The sequence below is a fragment of the Drosophila albomicans genome, chromosome 2R, assembly GCF_009650485.2.
Source record: "Drosophila albomicans strain 15112-1751.03 chromosome 2R, ASM965048v2, whole genome shotgun sequence".
NCBI classification, from domain to species: domain Eukaryota; kingdom Metazoa; phylum Arthropoda; class Insecta; order Diptera; family Drosophilidae; genus Drosophila; species Drosophila albomicans.
This window is the reverse complement of record NC_047631.2, coordinates 7,775,209-7,798,512: the sequence shown is the minus strand read 5'-3', so window position 1 is coordinate 7,798,512 and position 23,304 is coordinate 7,775,209. Positions and strand designations below refer to the sequence as shown.

Genomic DNA, 23,304 nt, shown 5'->3' with positions numbered 1-23,304 from the left:
TTTTTAGTATTTTGTTTGCTTTTCGAGGGTGCGGAGCGCGTTCACGGTGGTGCGCGCTTTTAACGGCTTTGTTTTTGTTTTTGTGCACCGAGTTATATTGTATTTACGTATGCAATTCCAATATCTCATGCTTGTCGTTGTCGTTGTTGTCGTCGAGTGGTTCAGTTAGTTAGAGTACGAATAGTCAGCACTTGGAGACCGCACAAATATTTACATATACATATACATATATGTCCAATTGCCGTTAGTGCGCTTTTGTATGCGCCATTGTGTGTGCGAGTGTATGTGTGCAAAATTGCAATGTGTATCGAATTTTCTTGATTTGCCAACAGTAACATAATTAACCAATTGTGAAAGGCAACTGCACCTTGAATGCACCCGTTATTGCATGGATAAACAAACACCATATATAAGGTAATTTGCCCAATTAGAATCTCAGCATATCCAATTGCCGGTTTTAAATCTAACATTAGAATAAGTTCACATGTACTTAATTTACACACACAGGCATGCATACACATACATACTCATTTTATGGTTTGAAATTGTAGCAGACAATGCGTAGGCATATCAAGTTGAGAATATTCATGCTGATGCGTGTGTATGCATACACACATACACAATGACAGCTGTAGTGTTGGTGGACTCACAGCTGTGCTCTGATAACGGCGCTTGGCGTAATGTGAGTGTATGCGGGTGCCCCCTTCTCTTCTTTTCTACATATTTCCTGCTGCGACAGCGGTTGACGGTGCTCTGATGTGTACATATTTATTATTAGCGCTGTTCTCTGTTTTTAAAATGGTTTTGAAGCGTCTATAGGGCAAAGGGCGCAAACAAAAGGTGAAGCATCCACAACAATTATGTGTGCTTTCTTTCTTTCAAGCTCTCTCTCACTCGTTGCAACATTTGTTTACTAATCAATTTATCATTACAAATAACAACAACAGAAACCAGCTTGCCTTATCTTTTAAAATGTCTTTATACTTTATGTTTCGTGGCAGCTAAATTCCTTGCTTATGGGTAATTCATGTGCTGCGCGTATAAAACCCCAGAGGTCAGCTGTTTTCTTCGGTGCTAAACGGGTCAAACGCCTGCTTTTTGTGTGTGTGTGCGTGTTTATGTGTGGGCTTGTGTACATATTTTTGTTTGTGTATGTACATGCGATCAATACACAGGTAACGGGTGCATCTGCTTTTGCTTATAAGCAAACTATTAAACCAGGGCTCCATTCTCGTTTCTTTTGATGTACAAATAGCAATTATCACAAGAAATAAAATTAGAAATAGAAATGGTGAAAAGGTAAATTTCAAAGTCCCATTATGAAAGACAGGAGAGAAACTCTATTATACCTAAAACCTGTTCTATAATCTTTAATGTATAAATATGTTATTTTTTGTTACAAAATATGTTTTTACAAATGTGTAAGAATAATAGAAAAATAAAATACTATTTTTGTGCTTTCCGCTTTAACAATTTATATGGTAATTTATTATTTATAAAATACTTTAACCTTCAAAAAATATTATTTTACGTTCCCTACAATTTTTTCTTTAAATTCATTGATATATTTAATTATTAAAGTTCTAATTTGCTTGTATTTTCTTCATAATTTAAAATCACGCTCTTTTCGTAGATTTCGCATAATTTGAAGAAAGAGATAAATATAAAACATTATTTCTTATAATATTATCACTGTGCACGATAAAATTTGTAAATAATCATGCCTTTAAAAGCTTTTCTAATTAGTTGTCAATAACTGATACCTCGAAGTTCAATAGTTTCTTTTAAATAACTGAGTTGTTCGTTAAACGTATCTATTAAAAAAGCTGGTTATCATTATAAGCAACAACAATTTTCCAGAAATTGCCTAGCTGCAAGTACTATCTATTTGGTAAACTTAAAGCTGCCACGCTTCACATCAAAGACACCTGCAGGAGTTGTTATTAAAAGTTTATTGATAGCCAAATAATACTACATGACTCATGCTTACTTTCTTATTGAAATGTTGTGATATTGCAATATCTCATCAATTACATGGATATCAGAAATGGCAAAAGTCTATAAACCCATTATTAGTAATTCGAGCTTCCTCGTACGTATTCCCCACTTTGTGAGTGAGGAACTTTAGGTATCTTTACTCAGCACATATCTTATCAGGTTTTTTTTGTTTATTGTTTTATGGCACAATGAGGTCTGCCTCCGCTGCTATTGAAATTGATAAGCAAACGTTGTGGAACTTGAGTACAAAAGAACTGCAATGTTTTTGTTTAAGTGCAATACAATTTCAATAGATTCGCTATAATTACGTACATGGCTATATAATTATAGAGATTCGAATGTGCGGGATTTGCTGTGTGACGATGACGATCACGATTACGATTGTGACGCCGATGCCTTGTTAACAGCTCATTAATGATTCGTGTACGGATTATATCCAACAAAATGAATAGCGTGATCTATTATGCGACAAAGCGACAGAGAGTAAAACATTCACATTTGTGGATTTAAAATAGGAGAAAAACAACACTAAAGTAATTCATATAATAAATGATATTTATATTATTATTATTATTTACGTGTTTAATTATTATACAAAATAATATAATAACTAAAAGAAGGGAGTGCTAGCTACTAAGACCATTGACTCAAAAATATTTCTATATTAAAGTTAGCTAGCTATTTTCTATATAAGTAAAACAGTATTATTGTGATTATTATACTAAAAAAATACTACAATATACCTATAGCTATTTCGCTTATCGAGACTTCTACACTTAAAATATACCATAGAATACAAAATATACGCGATTGTCAACCAAAGCAATTAAGACCCGATATCCGCTTTGGATTTGTCGATTGTGTGCGGCTTTAGCTTAAAATATACGATATATGTGGGCGAAAGTAGGCGTTATAAATATCTATAAATTTGATCTGCGTGGAGAAGTAACAAGTGTTGTCACAAACAATTTTGGAACTATCTTTTTACTCTATGTGATCTAGGTATATGAACAGATGTGATATACTTTATAGGGTCCGAGTGAGTGACTCTTTCTCTCTGTTACATGCATTTTCTGTCGTCACTAAATGATTAATTCAACCCTACGGGTAGCGCTTTTAATTAATAATAGGGAAACCAATATAAAATTTATAAAGTTAATTTTAAATATTAACGATTAATCTATTTAGATTTTTCCATATTCTCTACTAGGATCAAAAACAATTTAGATATAGGGAAATTTGTTTTGATTGAACAATGTTCATGTCAATTTATATATTTCTTGTATTTAAAAAGAAAATAGAAAAAAAAATGTATTAATTTTTGTATGAAAAATATAAGAATTTGGCTGTTTCGTCTATTTTAAAATAGAGAAACGTCGAATAGTGAAGTACTCGTATATATTCCTATTGCAAAACGTGCGTCAAATGTACATTGAAATCATGCCCCAAGTCACGATAATAAAATGTTGTATTGACGCCAAATTATCGTATTCCGTTTCACTTTTCGTCGCCCTTCCAATTGCGATTATTTAATTATTTTGCCATTGTTTTGTTTTTGGGGTTTGTGCTTGCGCATTAAGTGGGGCCCAAAAGACTTTTTTATGAATCTCATTTCTGCTTTGAAGGGATTTTCGGTCATTTCATTTATAATTGAAAGAAATAAGTAAGTACGTAAATAAATAAATACCCCGCTTTGGCTGTCATCATTTTGTGGTGTCGCTACTTTTCATAATGAATCATTTGAATTTATCATAGTATTTTTTGTTTCGCTTTCGGGTTGCAGTGCAAAAACTTATTAATTTGAATTATAATTAAATTTTGGCATGGTTGAATAAGGGGCGTGACAGCAACATGCTTGAAAGTGAAAATACACCGACAAATTAAATTGTTTTCAATATGATTTAAGGCAAACAACTTGGCAGGCGAAAAGTATTGTTAATCAAGTTCATTGTAAACTGTTTTCAGAGGTTGATGAGATAAAAAAGTTGGAGAAAGGTACTTGAAATTGTGAGTTCAACTTTAGGCATCTTTAATTGTATCTCTATCGTATTGTAGTTTGATAATTATTTCCCTTTTAATACTCCATGCATTGAATTCGACCTTCGAGAAGATCATGCACCTTATCTGGAAAGACTCGTTCTCTTGTTGTCCCTCGGCGATGTCAAGATCGTTAACTGCAGCACCAAATAGTGAATGAAATGCGACTAAAAAGTGATTATACAAAACATAATAAAAAACTAGTTTTGTATGTTAACTGTCGACTGAGTTGCATATAGCAGAGAGACCTTCTAAACCCGACTAATATTCATTAGTAATAGTCTAACACTCGAAGCGTGCAGTTCATAAACAGAAAAACACACACACATGTGAACAAAATAATATACACACCAAATACTCTCGGCGATTCAAGGCGAAGGTCAAGAAAGCCGCACGCAACTCGTTTTCGAGGCACCATAATTATCATTGTTGTTATCGTCGTCGTTGTTGTTGTTGTTGTTGTTGTTGTTGTTGTAACGCAGCTTCCTCGCCGCGAATCGATTCTACAGGCAAAAGTTGCCACTTTGGGTGTCGTCGCAGTTTAACCTTGAACATTGCGCATACGACGCATGAGACGCGCTTTGTGTGAGTTCTGCTCTGATGAATACTCTGTAAGCAGAGAGAATAAATGACCGCTTGGAATAAACTAACTTATCTGAAAAAAGGTCCAAAATAATAAAAAAAAAAATAGTTGAAATTCTGTTAATTTTTGCTATTGCTCATTTGTGAAGTTTAATTTATGTATATATGCATTTAAATTAAATCAAAGTTCAACAATATTTTAAAATCAAACCAAACATAAAAATTAGGAATGGAAATTTTAAATTTTGCCGGCTAATTCAGCATTTTTGATTTGGAGATTGGAAATAAGTAAATATGTGTATCCTCCAATAAATTTATTCTTATTTTTTTCATTACTGTAAAGCTTATTCATGTACAAAATATCTTTAATATTCCATTATAAGAATTCACGTTAGTTATAAATATTTTACAAATTCTTTCAATATTTTGTCGTATTTTTAAATAGTAATATCAAATATTTTCTTCAAGCGAAACGTGCTTCAAATGCACATTAAAATCATGCGTCAAGTCACGATTATAAAACGTTGTATTGATGTCAAATTATCGTATTCCGCTTCAGTTTTCTTCGCTTTTCTCATTTTCTTTTACTTTGCTTTTGAGTACAAATATCATAAATCTTAAAAAATATATTTTTGTTTTAGCTATCTATTATTAATTATATTATTTTTTTTTATTTATTAACAAATTCCACAAAAGAAATTTAATTCGAAGTTAGATTATCAATTTGGTATTTCTATTTTATTTATTTATAAATTCCATCAACAAACAGAAATCTTAATTCGAAGTTGTATTAGCAATTTTTCTGTCAGTGTTCTGAATTAGCAAAGCAAACAATGAATCACAATATATTCTGAATTTACCAGCTTCAACTAATTTGCAAAGAATGCTTAAGCATTCAGTATTCAACAAGTTTCTGCGAGTCGAGTGATCTTAAGTGCTATGCTAAAATTATTCTGTGTGTGTGTGTTTTTGTAATTAGCAATCAGAAATGTCGACCACATTTTAAATAAGTGCACTTTGTATTGTTTACGCTCAGTCAGACAAACTGTAAAAGTATGTGATAATCATTGACTCTTTGAACTTCAGCCTTCTGTCTGGCGGTGTACATAAAAATCTGATACTATTAATTTATAAATAATAGATTATCATCAGTGAGCTAACCAGTTTTGCCGACTTTGAAACGAGAAGTGTGAAATAGAATTGCAAAAAAGATTTGCCAATTTTATGATTATTTGATGTTCGCAAATGTTTCGAACAGCTTGTTTGCTGTTTTATTTATTAGATTTCATTTGCTTTGGCCTGCTTTGGCCTAGCGAGTGTTGCGAAGTCGTGCTGACTTGTTCTTTTTGCAGTTGGCTTGAGTTGTTGTTATTCATCAGTCGATGCGACTAAACAAATACTTGGTATTTATGTGTACAATACTTGAAAATATTTGTTTGCTTAGCCATTTGCATATATGTACGTATTTGTGACACAATTCGTTCTTCCAAAGTCGCAGTCACAGTCTCAGTTGCTGAACAGATTCAAGCCCAGTTGAGGGAGCGAGACAACTTTCTGCAACGTGTCTCAAAAACGGGTTAGCGATGCTTTAAGTGTCTCGAAAACCAGTTCAATTTAAAAGCCAGCAAATGAAGATCTTTGTCAGCGATATATAGATCAACGATCAAAGTAGATTTATACTTTGCTAATGATCCGCAAAAAGGAACACAAATTATTCAAAGTTCAAGTTTCATTGCAATTACTCACAAGTTCGCTATCACATGAATATGTATATGTATTTTTATTATTATTATTTCGCCGACATTTATAATGTCATTTTGTTGCCTCGCTTCGCTTGGCCGCTTATCAACAATGCGAAACGCAGACTAAGAACCCAGCACGACCCAGCAGATACCCTAACTTGCAGTCAATGCTACCCATTTTCCGCATCTTCGAGTTTACAGAGTGTCTGTCGCTATCAAACTGGTTTTCATTGCATTTCCCCTCGCTGCCTTCTTCTTCTCACGTAGATGAGCTGAAAGGCAAATGCACAAAACTGTGTGATGATGAAGTACAGTGAAATACACAAAAGTTGATTGAACTTTTAATGTTGCGTTGACTCTTCGGGGCAACCTTTTGAAGATCACACGGAACTACGTCAAATATTTATTTTATTTATGGGTTGCCTGTGTGAGTTTTATGGGCTTACAATTCGCTGTTAATAATTGCAAATACAATTTGTTATTGCTTTAGCTCAAGGATAAATGCTAACACAATGTGGTTAGGTTTTTTTTATAATAATAGACGAACATAAATGGCAACAAGTCCAAGTTATTTATTACCTTGATTTCAGAGACCATAGAACTTAGATGCATGTCTTAAGTAAATTTAGGAGTGTCAAGACTGTAAAATGCAAAATATTATCATCTCATAATACCGGAAATTTTTTGACACAGTTAAAGCGAAGAGAGAATCTCTTAAGACTGAATAGACGCTACTGGAAAACATAAATTATTAATGATAAACAGTCTAGTCGAAAACTTCGACGCTCATCATCATGATATTGATTTTATTTTTAGCTTCTCTTCAGATAGCTTTAAAAATGTAAGTTTAAAATCAACTTGACGGAGAAAAAAAGAATACGATTACTTTTGTAAATGTAAAACATATTTATATTCTACTGCTATTTGTAAACTATAAATTTGAATTTAATGTTTACCTGTTTATATTTGACTTTAATTCAAAATAATGATTATTTCAATATATGATAAAGTTGACAATAATTAGCCTCGATATACATTATTTTATGTTTAGATCAGCTGAGAATTATTTTCGGGATATACTTATTGAATTTGTCGGTTTTTGTAAGCAGGTATTTTATAAAACAAATACAATAAGGTGCATAAGTGAATCACCAATAATGGAAAATGATCTTTGCAGAAAAACAATATTCGCAAGAATGCAGAAATTGACTAAGTAATGTGAATAAATTAATCTTAATAATGATTGCATTTGAATGAGCAATAAATTATAGAAATTTTTATTCACAAGATTCTTGAGCAATTCAATAAAACTTTTCAATGAAAAGAATGCAAAACAAGTAAAAAAAGCTTCAGTCGAGTGTGGTCGACAACAATAACAATTACATATACGCATTACTAATAGAAATAAGGTCGTTAAATTAGCATAATACTCACTGCATTCATAATATGAATTTCATATTATATTTGTACAACAATTTCTCTAAATACTAATGTTATGTAAATTCTTTTTCTGATAATGGTAATTATATTCGTATGATAAGCAGACATTTTAGAGTTTGTAGCTGGCGTCATCTATCGCTCGTTGGCATCATTTTAGTTTTGCTTGTGAATGAATTTCTTCTGAAAAGTTACAGACTCATTGCATTTATATTACATTTTTGCAACAATTTCTCTAAACACTAAAATTATGAAAATTCTTTACTATTTCTGATAATAGTAATTATAATCATATGATAAGCAGACATTTTAAAAGATGTAGCTGGCGCCATCTACCGCTTGTTGACAGCGTTTTAACTTTGCTTGTGAATGAATTTCTTCTGAAAAGTTACAGCTACCTAAAGGCAATCTTTGAAAACACAGTTCACTTCCTGACTTTACAATGATGACCTCTGCTAACCTTTGAAATTAACCATTAACCTTTGACACTATCAGTTTAAGCCCAGCAGGCTGAAACTGAAAAACAAATTAGCATATTCACGTTAATGAGAACTCACAACAGTGTCGATGGCATCTGCCGGCGTTTAATGAAGCTTTACTGATTGCTCATGGCTGTTGTATATATATACTATATATAATATATATGTATACATACTTATATATACGTAGGTGTAATATCTATGATGAGTAGACATCAACAGAGACTTTGCTTTTAACGTAAATCATTAAAAAAAAAAAAAACTAAAAACATGTAAGAAAACTAAAGTAGCGTGTGTTCGACTTGGAAATACCCAAATACTGCTATCCATACTCAATAAAAACTCAAATTAAGTGACTTGTTTTTTAAGTTCTAAAATTGTTTCTTGTGAAATGATTTAAATTTATTATGCGATTTTTATGAAATTAGATAATTAAATCATTAAGAATATGAATAAGTATTAGCGCTTATTCTTACACTACGAATTTTCTGAATTCTAGAACTCAATTTAGACCATTTTTACATGGCATAATATTATATTTAGAATTATTGTGTTTTTACAAAGCTTGTACTATATACACCCTTTTAACCTTTCGATATCGAGTATGAAAGCTCTTAAAAATACGAAGTAAAGAGAACGGTGCAAAAGTCGTAACACCGTTTATTTTACTGCAATGGACGAATCGCCCCCTGCTCAGCACTCTCCTCCTCCTCCGTTGTATACGCTGTAGGGTTTAGTTAAGTGATTAGAAGTACGTTTTCTAATGGAAACCTGTTTTTTTTCCACCAGCTTCTCACTCACCACTCACTTCTCCATTGTCTTGCAGACACAAAGCGATCCGAACATGACGCAAAGCACAGAATTTGGCAAGTCGGCAGCAGTCGCTGTCTCAGCTGCCGCCGCAGCTGCTGCTGCCTCCGCCAGCGCCTCCTCCGCTGATTGCTCCACGGATGTGCTGCTCAACAACTTTCAGCTGAAGAAGAAGAGCTACCGAGTGTTGCTCCATGGCCAGCGAGTGGTTTGGGAGCGACTCCAGCGGCCAACAAAGTCAGCGGCGCACAACGAGACGGTAAAGACGCCGCTGCCCGACGATGTGCCTACAACAGAGCAACAGCTGGGCAGCAATGCTTCATGCAGCTATGGCGAACATAGCCACATCCTGCACATGGACGACATCATCAGCGTGCGACGGGGTGACACCAAACAGGCGAGTCTGCAGCCACCCGATCTGGAGGAACCTCCAGCGGATGCCAAGCCGACAGCACAATTCCTGACCATCAACTATGCGGAGCGGTTGAGCAAATCCAAGGTAGACTGCAATCGCTGGCAGCTGCGACGCATCACGTTCTACAATGCGGATGCGTACATTGTGCGTCAATGGGAACTGCAGCTGCTGGCACGCCTCGCATCCTCGCCAGCTGGTGGACAACGTGTGCGCCGACTCCTTGTCTTCATCAATCCGTATGGCGGACGCAAGGCGGGCTCTCAGACCTATGAGCGATACGTGCGTCCGCTGTTCCAGCTGGCGGGCATCGATGCCACCTGCATCACGACGCAGCGAGCGAATCAGATTAGGGATATTTTGCTCACTCATGATCTGAGCTGCTACGATGCCGTCTGCTGTGTGGGTGGCGATGGCACCGTTGCCGAAGTCATCAACGGTCTCGTCTTTCGACGCATTCGCGAACTGCAGCTGGACGAACAGCGTCCCGCTTACATACCTCGACCCAGCCTCCCGGTGGCCGTCATTCCCGCTGGCAGCACCGACACCATTGTCTACAGCATGCACGGCACTGCGGATGTGCGCACGGCGGCCATCCATGTGCTGCTCGGCCAGCGGCGTGGCCTCGATGTCTGCAGCGTGAGCAATAGTCGATCTCTGTTGCGCTTTTGCGCGAGCGTTCTGAGCTATGGCTACCTGGGAGATGTGGCGGCTGAGAGCGAACAGTATCGCTGGATGGGCACCAAGCGTTATGAGTACAGCGGAGTCAAGGCATTCCTTAGCAATCGTGGCTACGATGCAGAGCTCCACCTGCTTGAGGAGCCACTGGAGCCGGAGACGCCGCAGAGTCCGGTCAGCGTTGTGCAGTGAACCGCCCTCGGTGTGCTATGCGAATTGCCAGCGCTGCAGCATCGCCAGCTCATTGCAGGAGCAACGCTCATCGCTCTTTCCCACTGAGGAAGAGCACAAGGAGCAGCACCATCATCCAAAGTCCCTGGCACCAACTGCGTCCTTGAACCACGAACTGCAGCTGAGTGCCAGCGAGACAGCTCTGCTTCGTCCACGTCCCAGCACGCTGCCCCTGCAACAATCGACTCCAGCTGCCTATGGCTCGGATCTCAGTTTGCGCAGTGGCGAGCAGTGGAAGATCATACGTGGCAATTTCTTTATGATCTGCGGCGCCAACATCACATGCGCCTGCGCCCGCAGTCCCAACGGCATCTCCCGGTACAGTCATCTGGGCGATGGTTGCCTCGACCTGATTCTGGTGCGCAAGACGACGCTGCTCAACAATCTGCGGTTTTTGCTCAACACTGCGGGTCGAGGGGGCGATATTGTAAGTGACACCGTTTTGAATTTGATCGTTAATTAACTTTCAAACACATTTTAGAAAAGTTCATTCAAAGCAGATAAGTCAATTATTGACTTTATTAGACCCTTTCGTTTTATTAGTTAGTAGTTATTACTACTAAATATTTTAAATTAAAAGTTAGAGACAGTTTTCATTCGAATGTTGACTTTAATAGACCCTTTACTAAACGCCATTGGAATGAAATATCTTATCCCTTTTTTGTTAATTATAACCGACGTTAGAGTTATTCTAAAACTAAAATTGCCGACAGTAATAGTCTCATTACCTTTGCTTATGCATAATTAAAATTACTTATTTAAATTATGAACAACTCCCAAAATCAATATAACGAAGCTACTTAATATTTAAGAGCTCGGAATAAATTTGAAATTCTAAGAGGACATTAATAATTATTTATTCCTTCTTGCTTCTCACGAAACTTTACCCTTTCCACTCAAAAGTGAAGCTATCTAAAAACTAATTTATATATCTTTCAAAAATATAATTAATTAAATTTCATTTCAATTCTTAGCGCTCGCTACCCTTTGTGGAAGTTTATCGCACGCGCAAGTTTAACTTTCGCACGTTGAATGCGCCGCAGGAGAATTACAGCATTGCGGGCTCTCGTCAACCCATTGCTCAAAGTAACAGTGATGGCATTAACTCGGAATATTCCAGCTGGAATTGTGATGGCGAAGTGGTCACCGATTTGGATGTAACCATGAGGTCAGTTTGTTGCAATATTGTTAATTAACTTTTATTAAATTATCTCTCTTCTCTGTCTCTTTCATTGCAGTTCGCATTGCCAGCTCATCGATGTGTTTATGCGTGGTCCACATTCCTATAGTAAGCCACGGAAGTTGGTCGTGAGCAGCGCGCCCACAACGCCAGCCAGCTCAAGCGATAATGTTTATTGTTGCTGTAAGGATTAAGAAAAGCTTTAAATTTAGTGAGACACTAAGAAATTGGCCGTGACAGTAGCTTGTAAAAAATTTGTTATATATTTGTGTACGTTGCGAAGGAGCAAGTAGAGTTAGAGAGTCTAATATTGGAAAAAAGAAAATCCCTTTATTTGATATTCATTCTGTATTATGCGATCTATAAGATCCAACAAATTACATACATTCCCCCTATGAATGGTGTGCATTAAAATTATATATATTTGTATATTGTAACATATTTTTGAATCACACTACCTCCAGAAATCTAATAAATAATATGGGCATGTGTCTTCAATTATAATGATGTGACTTTTATTTTTGTTGGCTTTAAGAGTTGTTAACTTATTTGGTAACCCACTTGGGCATGGGAAATATAAAGCAGAACTTTTAGTTTTGAAATTACCGCGTAGAGAGCAGCTAATGTCACCCTGTGAAAGCACAGAGTTGCCACAATTTATTTTTCGCTTTCGATAAGCAAATCTATCGAAATGCATTTACAGTGTTGAAAAACTTTCTAGATTATTAGCTTTAAGAAATGGAACAAAAAGTATATTTATAAGGTGCAATGCACGTAACTAAATATTAACGGATATGATTCACTTAAATGTTGATGGTAAAAAATTTATCGATTACTATCTATAATATTGGTATATTTAGCAGAATCAAGGAAGTGGTATATTTTAGTATATTGCATCAAGCTAAGTGCGGTCACGCTAATCAAAAGAAACTGTTCGGCTTTTTATTTGTGCCTGTCATTCTGCAACTCTTTTTCGCAACAAAGCAGAATTAAGAATTTTATTTTTGTTGGCTTTAAGAGTTGTTAACTTATTTGGTAACCCACTTGGGCATGGGAAATATAAAGCAGAACTTTTAGTTTTGAAATTACCGCGTAGAGAGCAGCTAATGTCACCCTGTGAAAGCACAGAGTTGCCACAATTTATTTTTCGCTTTCGATAAGCAAATCTATCGAAATGCATTTACAGTGTTGAAAAACTTTCTAGATTATTAGCTTTAAGAAATGGAACAAAAAGTATATTTATAAGGTGCAATGCACGTAACTAAATATTAACGGAGTTTTAAGGATTCACTTAAATGTTGATGGTAAAAAATTTATCGATTACTATCTATAATATTGGTATATTTAGCAGAATCAAGGAAGTGGTATATTTTAGTATATTGCATCAAGCTAAGTGCGGTCACGCTAATCAAAAGAAACTGTTCGGCTTTTTATTTGTGCCTGTCATTCTGCAACTCTTTTTCGCAACAAAGCAGAATTAACAAATTCCAGTTTGATTTAAGGTGTATTAAAGTTTTTTCAACAATGATGAACAACAGCTTTGCACAGCCAATGTGGCAAAATGGACCAGCACCCGGTCAGTTCTACAATTTCATTGGAGGAGGCTATAACAATGGAGCTCCAGCTCAGCTGCCGCGTGAATTGACAACTTGCGGTCCTTATGGCACCAAGCACAGCACGTAAGTTGAGGGTGAAGTCTGTCTTCTAGATTACTCATCGTTAATCATTCCCTGCAGCGCTGCCATCACTACAGGCTCCTCGGTGCTGGGCATCAAATTCGACGGCGGCGTCTTAGTGGCTGCTGATACACTCGTTTCCTACGGTTCCTTGGCTCGTTACCAGAACATCGATCGGGTTTTTAAGATCAACGATAAGATTCTGATTGGCGGCAGTGGAGATTTCGCTGATATACAGTCAATTATGCGCAATATCGAACAGAAGATGATTGAGGATCAGTGTTGCAACGATGGCGTCGTCATGAAGCCCAAAGCCATGGCCACCTGGATGACACGAGTGCTCTACAACCGTCGGTCGCGCATGAATCCCTTGTACATTGATGTCGTCGTCGGTGGCATCGATGAGGGCGGTGCTCCGTACTTGGGCTCGGTGGATTTGCGTGGCCGCGCCTATGATGACTATGTGGTTGCCACTGGATTTGCACGTCATTTGGCCCTACCACTGGTCCGTGAACGCAAGCCCAAGGATCGTGACTTTACCTTCGAAGAGGCCACTAATTTGGTAAGTCCAAGAAATCTTAAACTCGATTCATATTGCATAGAGAAATTAATCTTAATTTTCTTACACAGATTCGTGAGGCCATGAAGGTGTTGTACTACCGTGACACACGCAGCATGCCCCGTTACACTGTTGGCATTTGCACCGCCGCGAACTGCAGCATAAAGGGTCCCTTCAAGGTTGAGGAGAACTGGACTTTTGCCGAAACCGTCAAGGGTTACTAAAGGGGCATTTATTCCCAACACAAGCGATGTAATTTAAGACACACAATTTATCAAATAAAGCTGGAGGTTCTTTTGGAAAATTAAACTCTTTTAAACATTTTTCTAATCTGTAATTAAATTGTTTTTTGTTCTCCTGTATATATGGAATCCATTGGAAATGATAAATATCTTAGCTGTGGCCAAAGTTTTAGAATTATAAATTAAAGTTCGACGATGCTTTATTTAGTATGAACTTTAAGGCCAAGCCATAAGATTTATTTCAATCAGAGCCACGGAGAAATTGGCATGCATAAATTATAAATTAGTTCCAAAAAAAATTGAAGTGAATATCAAATTAAATTTTAATCCAGTCAGCAAATTAAGGAATTTTAATACACAGTAAATCGCTGTAATTTAAAACACAAAATAACAATGAAAATCAAAAGGTTCCTTTTGGAAAATAATTCAAGAGTTTTATTTTCCGTATCTTATCGGTAATTTAGTTACAAGTGTTTTTATTTAAATTATAAATTGTTGCTAAAGTTAAAGTAAATTTTGATCCAATTAACGAGTCGAAAACGAAAGAGTGCAAAGCTCGGAATTAAAATACACAATTATTTAATGCAAATTGTTGCCGGAATACATTGTCTTAAGTCGCCGCGGCTCCCAAACATTTCCCTCGACTTTATCTCACTTTCCCACCATCTGTTGATATCGCTCAATTAAGCATCGTGTGGCGATCGTAGATGTGTCTGCGCTGCTCTCGCACCTGTCGTTTCCACTTGTCCTGCTGATGTCCCACACGATTTAGAACATTAGCCCGGGCACTTAGCTCCTGATTGTTGCTGCCCACGGGCATCGGCGGTGCTGGCTCATCCTGGAGCACAATAAGAAAGGAGAGAAGGAAGCAAAACAATTAGTTGGAGCGAGCAGCAAGGCGATTTAAGCGTTAGTTAGTAATGCTTTTTGTTGCGTGCGTTTAGTGTTAGTAACATAAACATAAAATAAAACAAAAATTAACATAAGTTTTGAGCACACAACAAAAAAAACGTTTGACAAATAAATGGCATCAAACGCTGAGTGCTTCTTTATTGTCAACTAGCTGCGCCACATCATCAGCAACATCAACAGCATCCAAGCTGATGCTGTCATCATCCTCATCTTGATCGTCGACTAAATCTGTGGCCGCAGTTAGTCGACTATATTTAATGCCTGCATATTTTGAATGTCTTGGGCTATGTACATCTTCATTGGTGTGCTCCTGATAATTGTTTGCCTTGACGCGTTTATTAAGCAGCGGCTCCAAACACATGAGGAAGAGCATGTATATCACTAAAATGGATATGATCCAGATCACAATGATGACAACGACCTGCAAGCAAGGTCAACTGAATTACTATAGTTTAAGTGGAGGAGATTTAATTTGTTTACCTTTATTAGCGTCGTGTTGCGCGCTACGTGAGAACATTTGCACTCGGCGCATATGGGCAGCTCCTTGCCATTGGCGTCCACTTGAGGCAGCAGAGCGCCCGCACAAGCACTGCAAAGATAATTTCGTCAGTAAGATGAATAATTTAAAATTATTTTTTACAAACCATTCTGGACCATTGTTGCTGTGGGTCGCATTGCCCTTGGGCGCTGCGCTTGTGGATGGTGTTGCTGAAGCCACTGGGGCGGCTGCGGTTGCTTTCAATGCTGGTGGTATAACTGACGCACCTTGTGGACTTGTGTGGTTGTTGTTGCTGCTGCCAAGCGAAGGCAGCGTTTGTGTTGCACCTTCAGCCTTTTGTTGACGAAAACAAAAACAAAGCAGAGTATTGATAATTTGGAGTTGCGTCGTAGTTGGGAAATATCTGATTACAACACTTACCCATGTCACGCCAACTAAATAACATATCGCCAGTAGTGCAGGGTAGATAAACACTCGCTTGTGTGCCATTAATTTCTGTTTAAGTGCAATTTTTCCTCAATTTTCACAATAAAAAATTATTTGCAACCAGCAGTAGAAGTGTGACCGTACGTTTTATGATGAAAAATATACCACCTTCAAAATTGCTGTCTGGCAGCACTGTATTGAGTATAGGGGAATTTTTGAAACGGTCGCCATTTCTGGGAGCTTCTTAAAAAATTAATTCATTTTAAATCGACTTACATATACTTGCTTGTGAAGCAAGACCATTATTTTTCGCTGCATGGTAAAATATCAATATATTTTTTTTTTTTTAGCAGGTTTGTACAATCAAAAATCATTGTTCAGCTGTTTCCCAAAACCGATAGACATTGCGGCGATTTCGCACAACTCTAGATGACCACCACTTTTTTGGCGACCCGCTAAACTTTTTGGTATATTTTTGAAATTGAAACTGCGGTCACGCTACAAGCAGCTGTCAAATTCATTTGTTTGCGTGTGCCTCTGATTTTGCCGAAAGCTTGATTTGGATTAAACTCTATATTAGATTAAGTACTTAATTGTAAACGTAAGAATAAAGACAGCATGCTACACACACTATTTTTCGTGGCATTAGCACTAATCAGCTGTCTGCCCAGCAATAACGGTACGTATATTATTCGATTCAATTACTGCATGGTTTATGTGGTCTTCTGTGATTGGCCACGACATAATTGCCGCCCTTCGATTTCCTATCAATTGCAATAACCAAATTACCAATATTAACAGCTGCCCAGACCAATTTTGTGACGTGTGGCTCAATACTGAAACTGCTCAATTCCGATTATTCGTTCCGCCTGCATTCCCATGATGTTAAATACGGCTCTGGATCGGGTCAACAATCCGTGACTGGCGTCGAGCAAAAAGAGGATGTCAACAGCCATTGGACTGTGAAGGGGCAGAATAACAAAATGTGCGAGCGTGGTGAACCGATTGCTTGCGGCGCTACCATCCGATTGGAGCACCTGACTACCAAAAAGAACCTGCACTCGCATCATTTCTCCTCTCCGCTTTCCGGTGAACAGGAAGTCTCGGCCTATGGTGTCGATGGCGTCGGCGATACTGGTGATCATTGGGATGTGATTTGCTCCAACGAGAGCTGGATGCGTGATGCGCACGTGCGCCTGCGACATGTTGATACCGGCATGTATTTGGGCATGTCAGGTCGCTCCTATGGCCGCCCCATATCCGGACAAATGGAAATCGTGGGACTTCACAGTCCTCAACATGGCACACGTTGGACCACATCGGAGGGACTTTATATCGTGCCCAAGGATAAGGATTCCACGCACGAGGAATATGCTCACACAGAGCTGTAGTTGCAGCAAATCCTTTAACTATACTTAAGATGATTAAATTATAATTTAGCAGAATTTATGTGAAAGCGAATTATTTCAGCTGCAAATCCCATTTTTGTGTATGAAATTAAAAAAACAAAACATTTGCCAAATCAACGCTTCATGTTTTCTAACACTGGAATGTCATTTATAAGAGGTGGCTAGAAATATCGATGTTTTTGCAGAAAGCTTGCGAATAACAATATTTTCAAAACAACCACTCTAATGTAAGTTTTTGAAATAACCAATATGAAGCCCTTATTTCAAAACTCTAAATTCTACAGTACGCTAAATGCGTAATAGTGCATTTATTTTGGGTGCAACGAATCGATGCTTAAAAACATCGTACAATAAAAAAAATCGATGCATCGATAGCAACATCGAAGTTCCCCACCATAAGTTAAGCGCGCGTTGTTTAGCTCTCGTGACAGCAGAAATATAATTTAATAGTTATATTTTGCATTATTATAAAACCCCTATTAAGCTTGAACGTAGTAAGTAACTACAGAATTTTATGTAATTGTGAAGTGTTAAAGTATGCTAATGTATAAATAATATACGTTATGTGTTTACGTGTGAATTCGTGTTTGTCTCGCGTTTTTTATATGTTTCTATCGAGTTGTTGTTGTTTCAACAGCTGTGCACACTTGAGCGTTAATTTAAATTAACTTTTTTTTATGGCTAGCAGCTGTTTGACTCTGCAGTAAGTATTTAATATTATTATTTATAGACTTTATAGATGTTTTGCAAAAAGTGAAGATGAGAGACATTGCCGGGCTTTGAGACAGCATAAATAGGCATAGCATAAGCTTGAACCGTATGTCGGTACATTTGCAATAAATTCGGTACATTATTGGTGCATTGGTACATTTGATCACTATGTACCTTCAAATACATTCGAATTTTTACAAGCCGCTTGTAATTGATTAGCTTGAATTTAGATACAATTATTCTATTTTATTACCGAAACACAATAATAATTAAAAATATTCACAATAATAATTAAATAAAACTCAATTTTTGTTTATTATTCGATTCACGAAAAAATATATTTTTTGTATTAGTATTTTTATATTGGTGCAATAAATTATTATCACACTTGGTTAAAACTGATCGAATAACTAATACTCTACAATATAATCTACTAATTTATTTATGTTGAAATTACAATTCAATACTAATATTACTCTATGCCGTGTTATTTTCAACAAAATCAATTTTAATGTAAATGTAGATGAATATTAATGCTCTAATTAAGCCAAAAAAGAGAGTATGCAATTGTCGACATGCTGACTACTTAGCAGACTAATTTAGCGTTTATTAGTTAACCTTGTGCGAAAGAAATCGCTAATTGAAACGAACTACCAGATGAGAAATACTATAGTACTCGTATGAACAAAAAAAAGAAATATCTGGTATATATAGTATATGTATTCGTTGATAGTTGGATTTAGTGAAGACACGGATTTACGAGTCGCTTACGAGTATTGTTGCATTTACATGCATTAGACAATAGAGAGTTTCTTCCTGGCAACAAAAAAGTATGACAATTTCTGTCCATTATCTGACTGTAGTTGTTCTCGTTGTCGTTGTTGTTGTTGTTTTCCTTTTGTTTAGAGCTTAGTCAATGTTTATGCTTTGTTTGCACAGCCCACCAAGTCTATGAAGCTTGGCAGCCTGCGAGCTTAGTAAGGTCAAATTGACAGCAGCCGGAGATGAGAGAGAGAGAGAGAGAGGATGGATGTTGAGCCCAAGCCGCGAACTCATTCACAGATTTTCATAATCGCGTTGTCCTTGTAACCATTTATAGTATAAATAGCTGGCAACAAGCATCCATTGTGTTATCATTGTATCTTTGAGACTTTACTCTTCTTCATCTTATTCTTCTTCTTCGCCTTCTTTGCTTCTTCTATGACGATTAGTGCGGTTTGAGGTGAACTTAAGGCTATTTTCTTTAGATTAATTATGCCCTATATTTGTTATGTGGGTTAAGAAGGGTATAAGAAATTAGGTTTCGTTACAAATTATAATTCTGCTATTATCCTATTGATTCAAGCAGTTGACAAATGGAATTTTATTGGTTACGTTTTGATAAATTAATAATTAAATTTCAATTTAAAATACATCTACACAGTATAACAAGTACTAATTGAAAATAAATCGAATTGAATACATGTTTTTCAATATTCAATATACATTTTTTTAAATCGGAATTTAATGTTTAATTTAAAAATTGTATTTTATAATATTGTTGATTGATTGTTATTTGCTTGTTTGAAGAATTTTGGATTATGTTAAGGTCTATGCAAAGCGCAGATATCTAAAATTTTTCAATATTCTAATTCCCTGCTGGATTTCATTTCGTCTTAAAATATAATAATGTAATAATATTAGTTAAATTAAGAATACCTTTTGTAATAAATTAGTTGGCTGTTCTTAAAGCTGCAAATATATTCGGATACTCTGATGGATCAGATAATATTAATAGAATATTTATTTATAAATATGAAACGCTTCAACCTGAATGATTGATTGATATGTCAATACTCTGCATAAATACCAAAGAAATTAAAAGTGTAATTTTCCCATCGCGGAAAATTGATCTTCTTTAAAATGTCAATTTCAAGAAGGTCAATTTTGGGGTTAAAGTTCATATGAAAATGCGAGTCAAATTTGCGAGCGCTATAAATTTAATAAATAGATTATAAATGTCACTTGCAAACGTGAAGTTCTATCGAAAGTGTGGAAAACAATTGTTGTCTAGAAAATAGAAAGAGAGAGAGAAAGACAGAAAAAAACGTTAACACGTGCCGAAAGTCCTGCATTGAAGACAGCAAAGAAGGCGAATTAACAGCGCATCCTTCACGTATCCTTTTGTATTGTACAAATTTTGTCCATGCAGTCGCTGATAAGCAGAGCCAAAAGCCCAATCTCAATCATGGCTGGAGTGTAGAAAAGTGTTTGTTATTGTTGTTGTAGTTGTTGTTGTTGACACGAGGGGCAAAACATCTCGTTTGGCTTTATCGATTCTTGTTTATCAACGAAGCAAGCAACCTTCACAACTCACTACTCAATGACGACGACGACGACGACGACTGAGTTAAAGACTCAACGACAGACGGACTGACTGAATGACTGACTGAGTGGCAGCTTGACGTGCACTCCGTTTGAATGTTTGTGTATATATGTGTGTGTGTGTGTGTGCCACAAAATTGTATACTATTCAGAACATATGTATGTATGTTGGTGGGCGTGACTCGCACTCTCTCTTTCTCTTTCGCTTTCTCACTCGCTCTTCCTTCTCTGTTGCTCTCGTTTTGATTAAATGTTCGACTCATGGCTAAGCAATAAAAAAGTGTTGCCTTCTTTCGAGCGTTCACCTGCCTACTTCTTTTTTTTTTTTTTGTTTAGCTTTTCTACTCCGCATTGACCCAAAACAGTTCCATTTGCAATACATACATATGTATACATAGTAAACTTATATATCGGGACTTATTGAGCCATTGGGAGCAACAGACGCGTCGACCATTACGGCTCGCCTTGCACAATTTTAATAATTATAATTAACTGCTGCTTTTAAATGCAATTTACAATGCAAATGTGCCATAATTGCTTCAAATGTGGGCCAATGCAAATTGCTTGGATATGCATTGGCCTATTGAATAGCGCTTAATTATAACCCGAATAAGCAAACAATGTGGCATACAGCTTGTGGCTGACAACAGATATCGTATCGTTTAATTATATTTAATGCAATTTACCGATCGATACAAACGACAATGCCAGCGAATTAGTTGGTTTCAGTAATTAGCCTCAAATTTTATAAATGGTATTCTTCAATATTCTATGATTATATCGATAGATATAGGGATTTAGAATGTACTTTTGTTTTTTAAGTGAGGAATCCTTACAAACTTAAGAAACTGTAATATCAGAAATAATAAAGTGTACATTACAAACCCAACTGTATAACTTAATAAGAGGAAATCATCTATGAAGAATGCTTTGGCTGACAATCTAGTATATTTTACACTATACGATACTAGCCATATTAATGTCTGTCCGTATCCGTTTTACTACTATGAAACACTAGATCTCAAGACTTTAATAGATAGAGCTATATTTTTTCGACAGCATTTGTTATGCTTGCACGCAGATAAGTTTGTCAACTATTTGCCACGCTTTTTAAAAGCAAATCAAAAAAAAAAAAACAAGTATATTTTGAGAATAATAGCGTATTTTGCTTTTATTCAAAATGGGTATTTATGGTATCTCACAGTGGTTGCGATCACTCGAAATTGTAGTTATTAAGAAATACTTGTATTAACCAAAAATGCACTACAAGGTTTTTTCTTAGTGTGGTAATTTTTTAATATACTATACAGCATTTAGTATTAATTATTAGTATTAAATAAAAATGGCACAACAATTTTTTGGTGTCTCAAATTTCATCAGCCAGCCAATTTTCCCTCAAGATATATGCAAAAAAAGTTTAAATAATGTAATTATAGCGTTGAAACTAAATTGTATTATCTGATCAATTTATTTTGTTGAAATAAACGTAATGATATGATATTTGAGACATACTATTGTGCAAATTGTCACTCAATTATTTTAAATTAGCTTTCTTTTAGAAAAAAAATGTAACAAGTAATTTTACATTATAATTTTTTTTTATATAGAAATTATAACAAAATTATATGTGCATTGTTTTCTAACTGGACAACTTACACAAATCAGAAATAATAAACAGAAAAATTAATTATATGTCAGCAGCACATCATAAATATAAAAAGATAATTATGTTTAGTGGTTGAAATTGAAATACCTCTTGTAATTAAAATTAGTAAATAAATAAATACTAAATACTTAAAAGGAAACACCTCATTTTGCGTGTTCCCAGTATATTTCCAGCTCGTTCAACTTGGACTGCAGGCAGCCTTAGTCAGAGCCATAGTATCATATTTATCTAAAGGTCGACCTACTTCATTAACCGTACCCCAATAGGGGTGTGACCCGTTATCTATCTTTATGTTTGCGGCCATAACTCGAAACTAAGCAGAACAGAACAGAACAGAACAGCGAGAAGACGCCTCAATGCCACAGGTTCCCCCAACCGACGGCAAAAATGTTCAATTAACGCAGCCACGCGCCAAACCAACAACAACAACAGCAACAGCAACGACAACAACAAGTTACAGCAAAAATAAATAATGATTATTGGCGGATTACCGAAGATCCAATACACTTGTGGCTTACAGCTGTTGTTGTCTCTTTCACGAGTGTTACACGCGCCGTGGGCGAGTTGTAATGCTCGCGCGGGAAGAGTATAGCATGCATATAGAGGCAAGGCCAAAGCGAAAAATTTTATCATAAAGAGCAACAAAACGCTTACATAACATATTCTCACACTTGCGCTCACGCACACGTGCAACCGCACAAACACACACACACACACACTCTCACGTATATGCATGCATATACTTTGCGTGGGTGTTGTATCAGTCAGCGTTTGTCTGTCTGCCTGTCTGTTGAAGTGAACAAGACAAAAGATGGAGGCGTCAAAAACAGCTGTTTGCAATTAAACGAAGAGTTTAAGCAAAAACGTCGAATACAATAATTATGAATTCTTTGTGTATCGCATAAATATTGCTTGTGATGCGCTTAAAAGCCAGATGGAAAAATCTGATGAATAACTGCCACTCTAATCGAATCTGGCGCAATATTATGCACAGTGCACAAAATCTAAAGGCATAATTAATTGCATTGCAGTGCGCTGATTGTCTGTCCTATTAGAAGCCCGCTCTTCTTGGTCCTTTCCTTCTATCTCTGCCATCAGCCATGTGGCAAGCATTTGCGTAGGCGGCCACAAGGAATTTACATAGACATCGCCCAACAATTGGGGAATACTCCATGCGCTTGGCCTTCCTTATCGCTCCATTTCTTTCTGTCCTTTTGCCTGTCGTCGTATTACATCGCACTCTCTCTCTCGCTC

At 36.5% G+C, this 23,304-nt stretch overlaps 4 protein-coding genes across 4 annotated transcripts; 3 read left to right on the top strand and 1 right to left on the bottom strand.

Moving 5' to 3' along the window:
• Positions 1-18: 18 nt before the first annotated feature.
• LOC117576048 (ceramide kinase) lies at positions 19-12,090 on the top strand. Its single transcript, XM_034260577.2, is given in 5 exon segments — positions 19-414; positions 9,065-10,358; positions 10,360-10,833; positions 11,381-11,574; positions 11,645-12,090. Coding segments are annotated over 5 exon segments (2,124 nt in total). The 5' UTR covers positions 19-388; the 3' UTR covers positions 11,781-12,090.
• Positions 12,091-12,994: 904 nt separating this feature from the next.
• LOC117576572 (proteasome subunit beta type-4) lies at positions 12,995-14,130 on the top strand. The gene is made up of 3 exons (XM_034261442.2): positions 12,995-13,265; positions 13,323-13,824; positions 13,893-14,130. The coding sequence occupies exons 1-3, from the start codon at positions 13,111-13,113 to the stop codon at positions 14,043-14,045; spliced, it is 810 nt and encodes a 269-aa protein (XP_034117333.2). The 5' UTR covers positions 12,995-13,110; the 3' UTR covers positions 14,046-14,130.
• Positions 14,131-14,625: 495 nt separating this feature from the next.
• On the bottom strand, positions 14,626-16,061 carry LOC117576573 (uncharacterized protein CG1161). Its single transcript, XM_034261443.2, has 5 exons — positions 15,895-16,061; positions 15,620-15,807; positions 15,456-15,564; positions 15,268-15,396; positions 14,626-14,901 (listed from the first exon to the last, which is right to left on the bottom strand). Exons 1-5 carry the CDS (start codon positions 15,961-15,963, stop codon positions 14,743-14,745), a joined length of 654 nt encoding a protein of 217 aa, XP_034117334.2. The 5' UTR covers positions 15,964-16,061; the 3' UTR covers positions 14,626-14,742.
• Positions 16,062-16,398: 337 nt separating this feature from the next.
• LOC117576574 (stromal cell-derived factor 2) lies at positions 16,399-17,426 on the top strand. Its single transcript, XM_034261444.2, has 2 exons — positions 16,399-16,579; positions 16,702-17,426. The coding sequence occupies exons 1-2, from the start codon at positions 16,519-16,521 to the stop codon at positions 17,289-17,291; spliced, it is 651 nt and encodes a 216-aa protein (XP_034117335.1). The 5' UTR covers positions 16,399-16,518; the 3' UTR covers positions 17,292-17,426.
• The last annotated feature ends 5,878 nt before the right edge of the window (positions 17,427-23,304 follow it).

Coding starts and splice junctions, on each gene's coding strand:
- LOC117576572 (XM_034261442.2), top strand. CDS start 13,111: ATGATGAACAACAGCTTTGCACAGCCAATGTGGCAAAATGGACCAGCA. Junction 13,266..13,322: donor TATGGCACCAAGCACAGCAC/GTAAGTTGAGGG, acceptor CATTCCCTGCAG/CGCTGCCATCACTACAGGCT. Junction 13,825..13,892: donor TCGAAGAGGCCACTAATTTG/GTAAGTCCAAGA, acceptor TTTCTTACACAG/ATTCGTGAGGCCATGAAGGT.
- LOC117576573 (XM_034261443.2), bottom strand. CDS start 15,963: ATGGCACACAAGCGAGTGTTTATCTACCCTGCACTACTGGCGATATGT. Junction 15,565..15,619: donor AGCAACAATGGTCCAGAATG/GTTTGTAAAAAA, acceptor TTATCTTTGCAG/TGCTTGTGCGGGCGCTCTGC. Junction 14,902..15,267: donor AGGAGCACACCAATGAAGAT/GTACATAGCCCA, acceptor ATTGTGCTCCAG/GATGAGCCAGCACCGCCGAT.
- LOC117576574 (XM_034261444.2), top strand. CDS start 16,519: ATGCTACACACACTATTTTTCGTGGCATTAGCACTAATCAGCTGTCTG. Junction 16,580..16,701: donor CTGTCTGCCCAGCAATAACG/GTACGTATATTA, acceptor CAATATTAACAG/CTGCCCAGACCAATTTTGTG.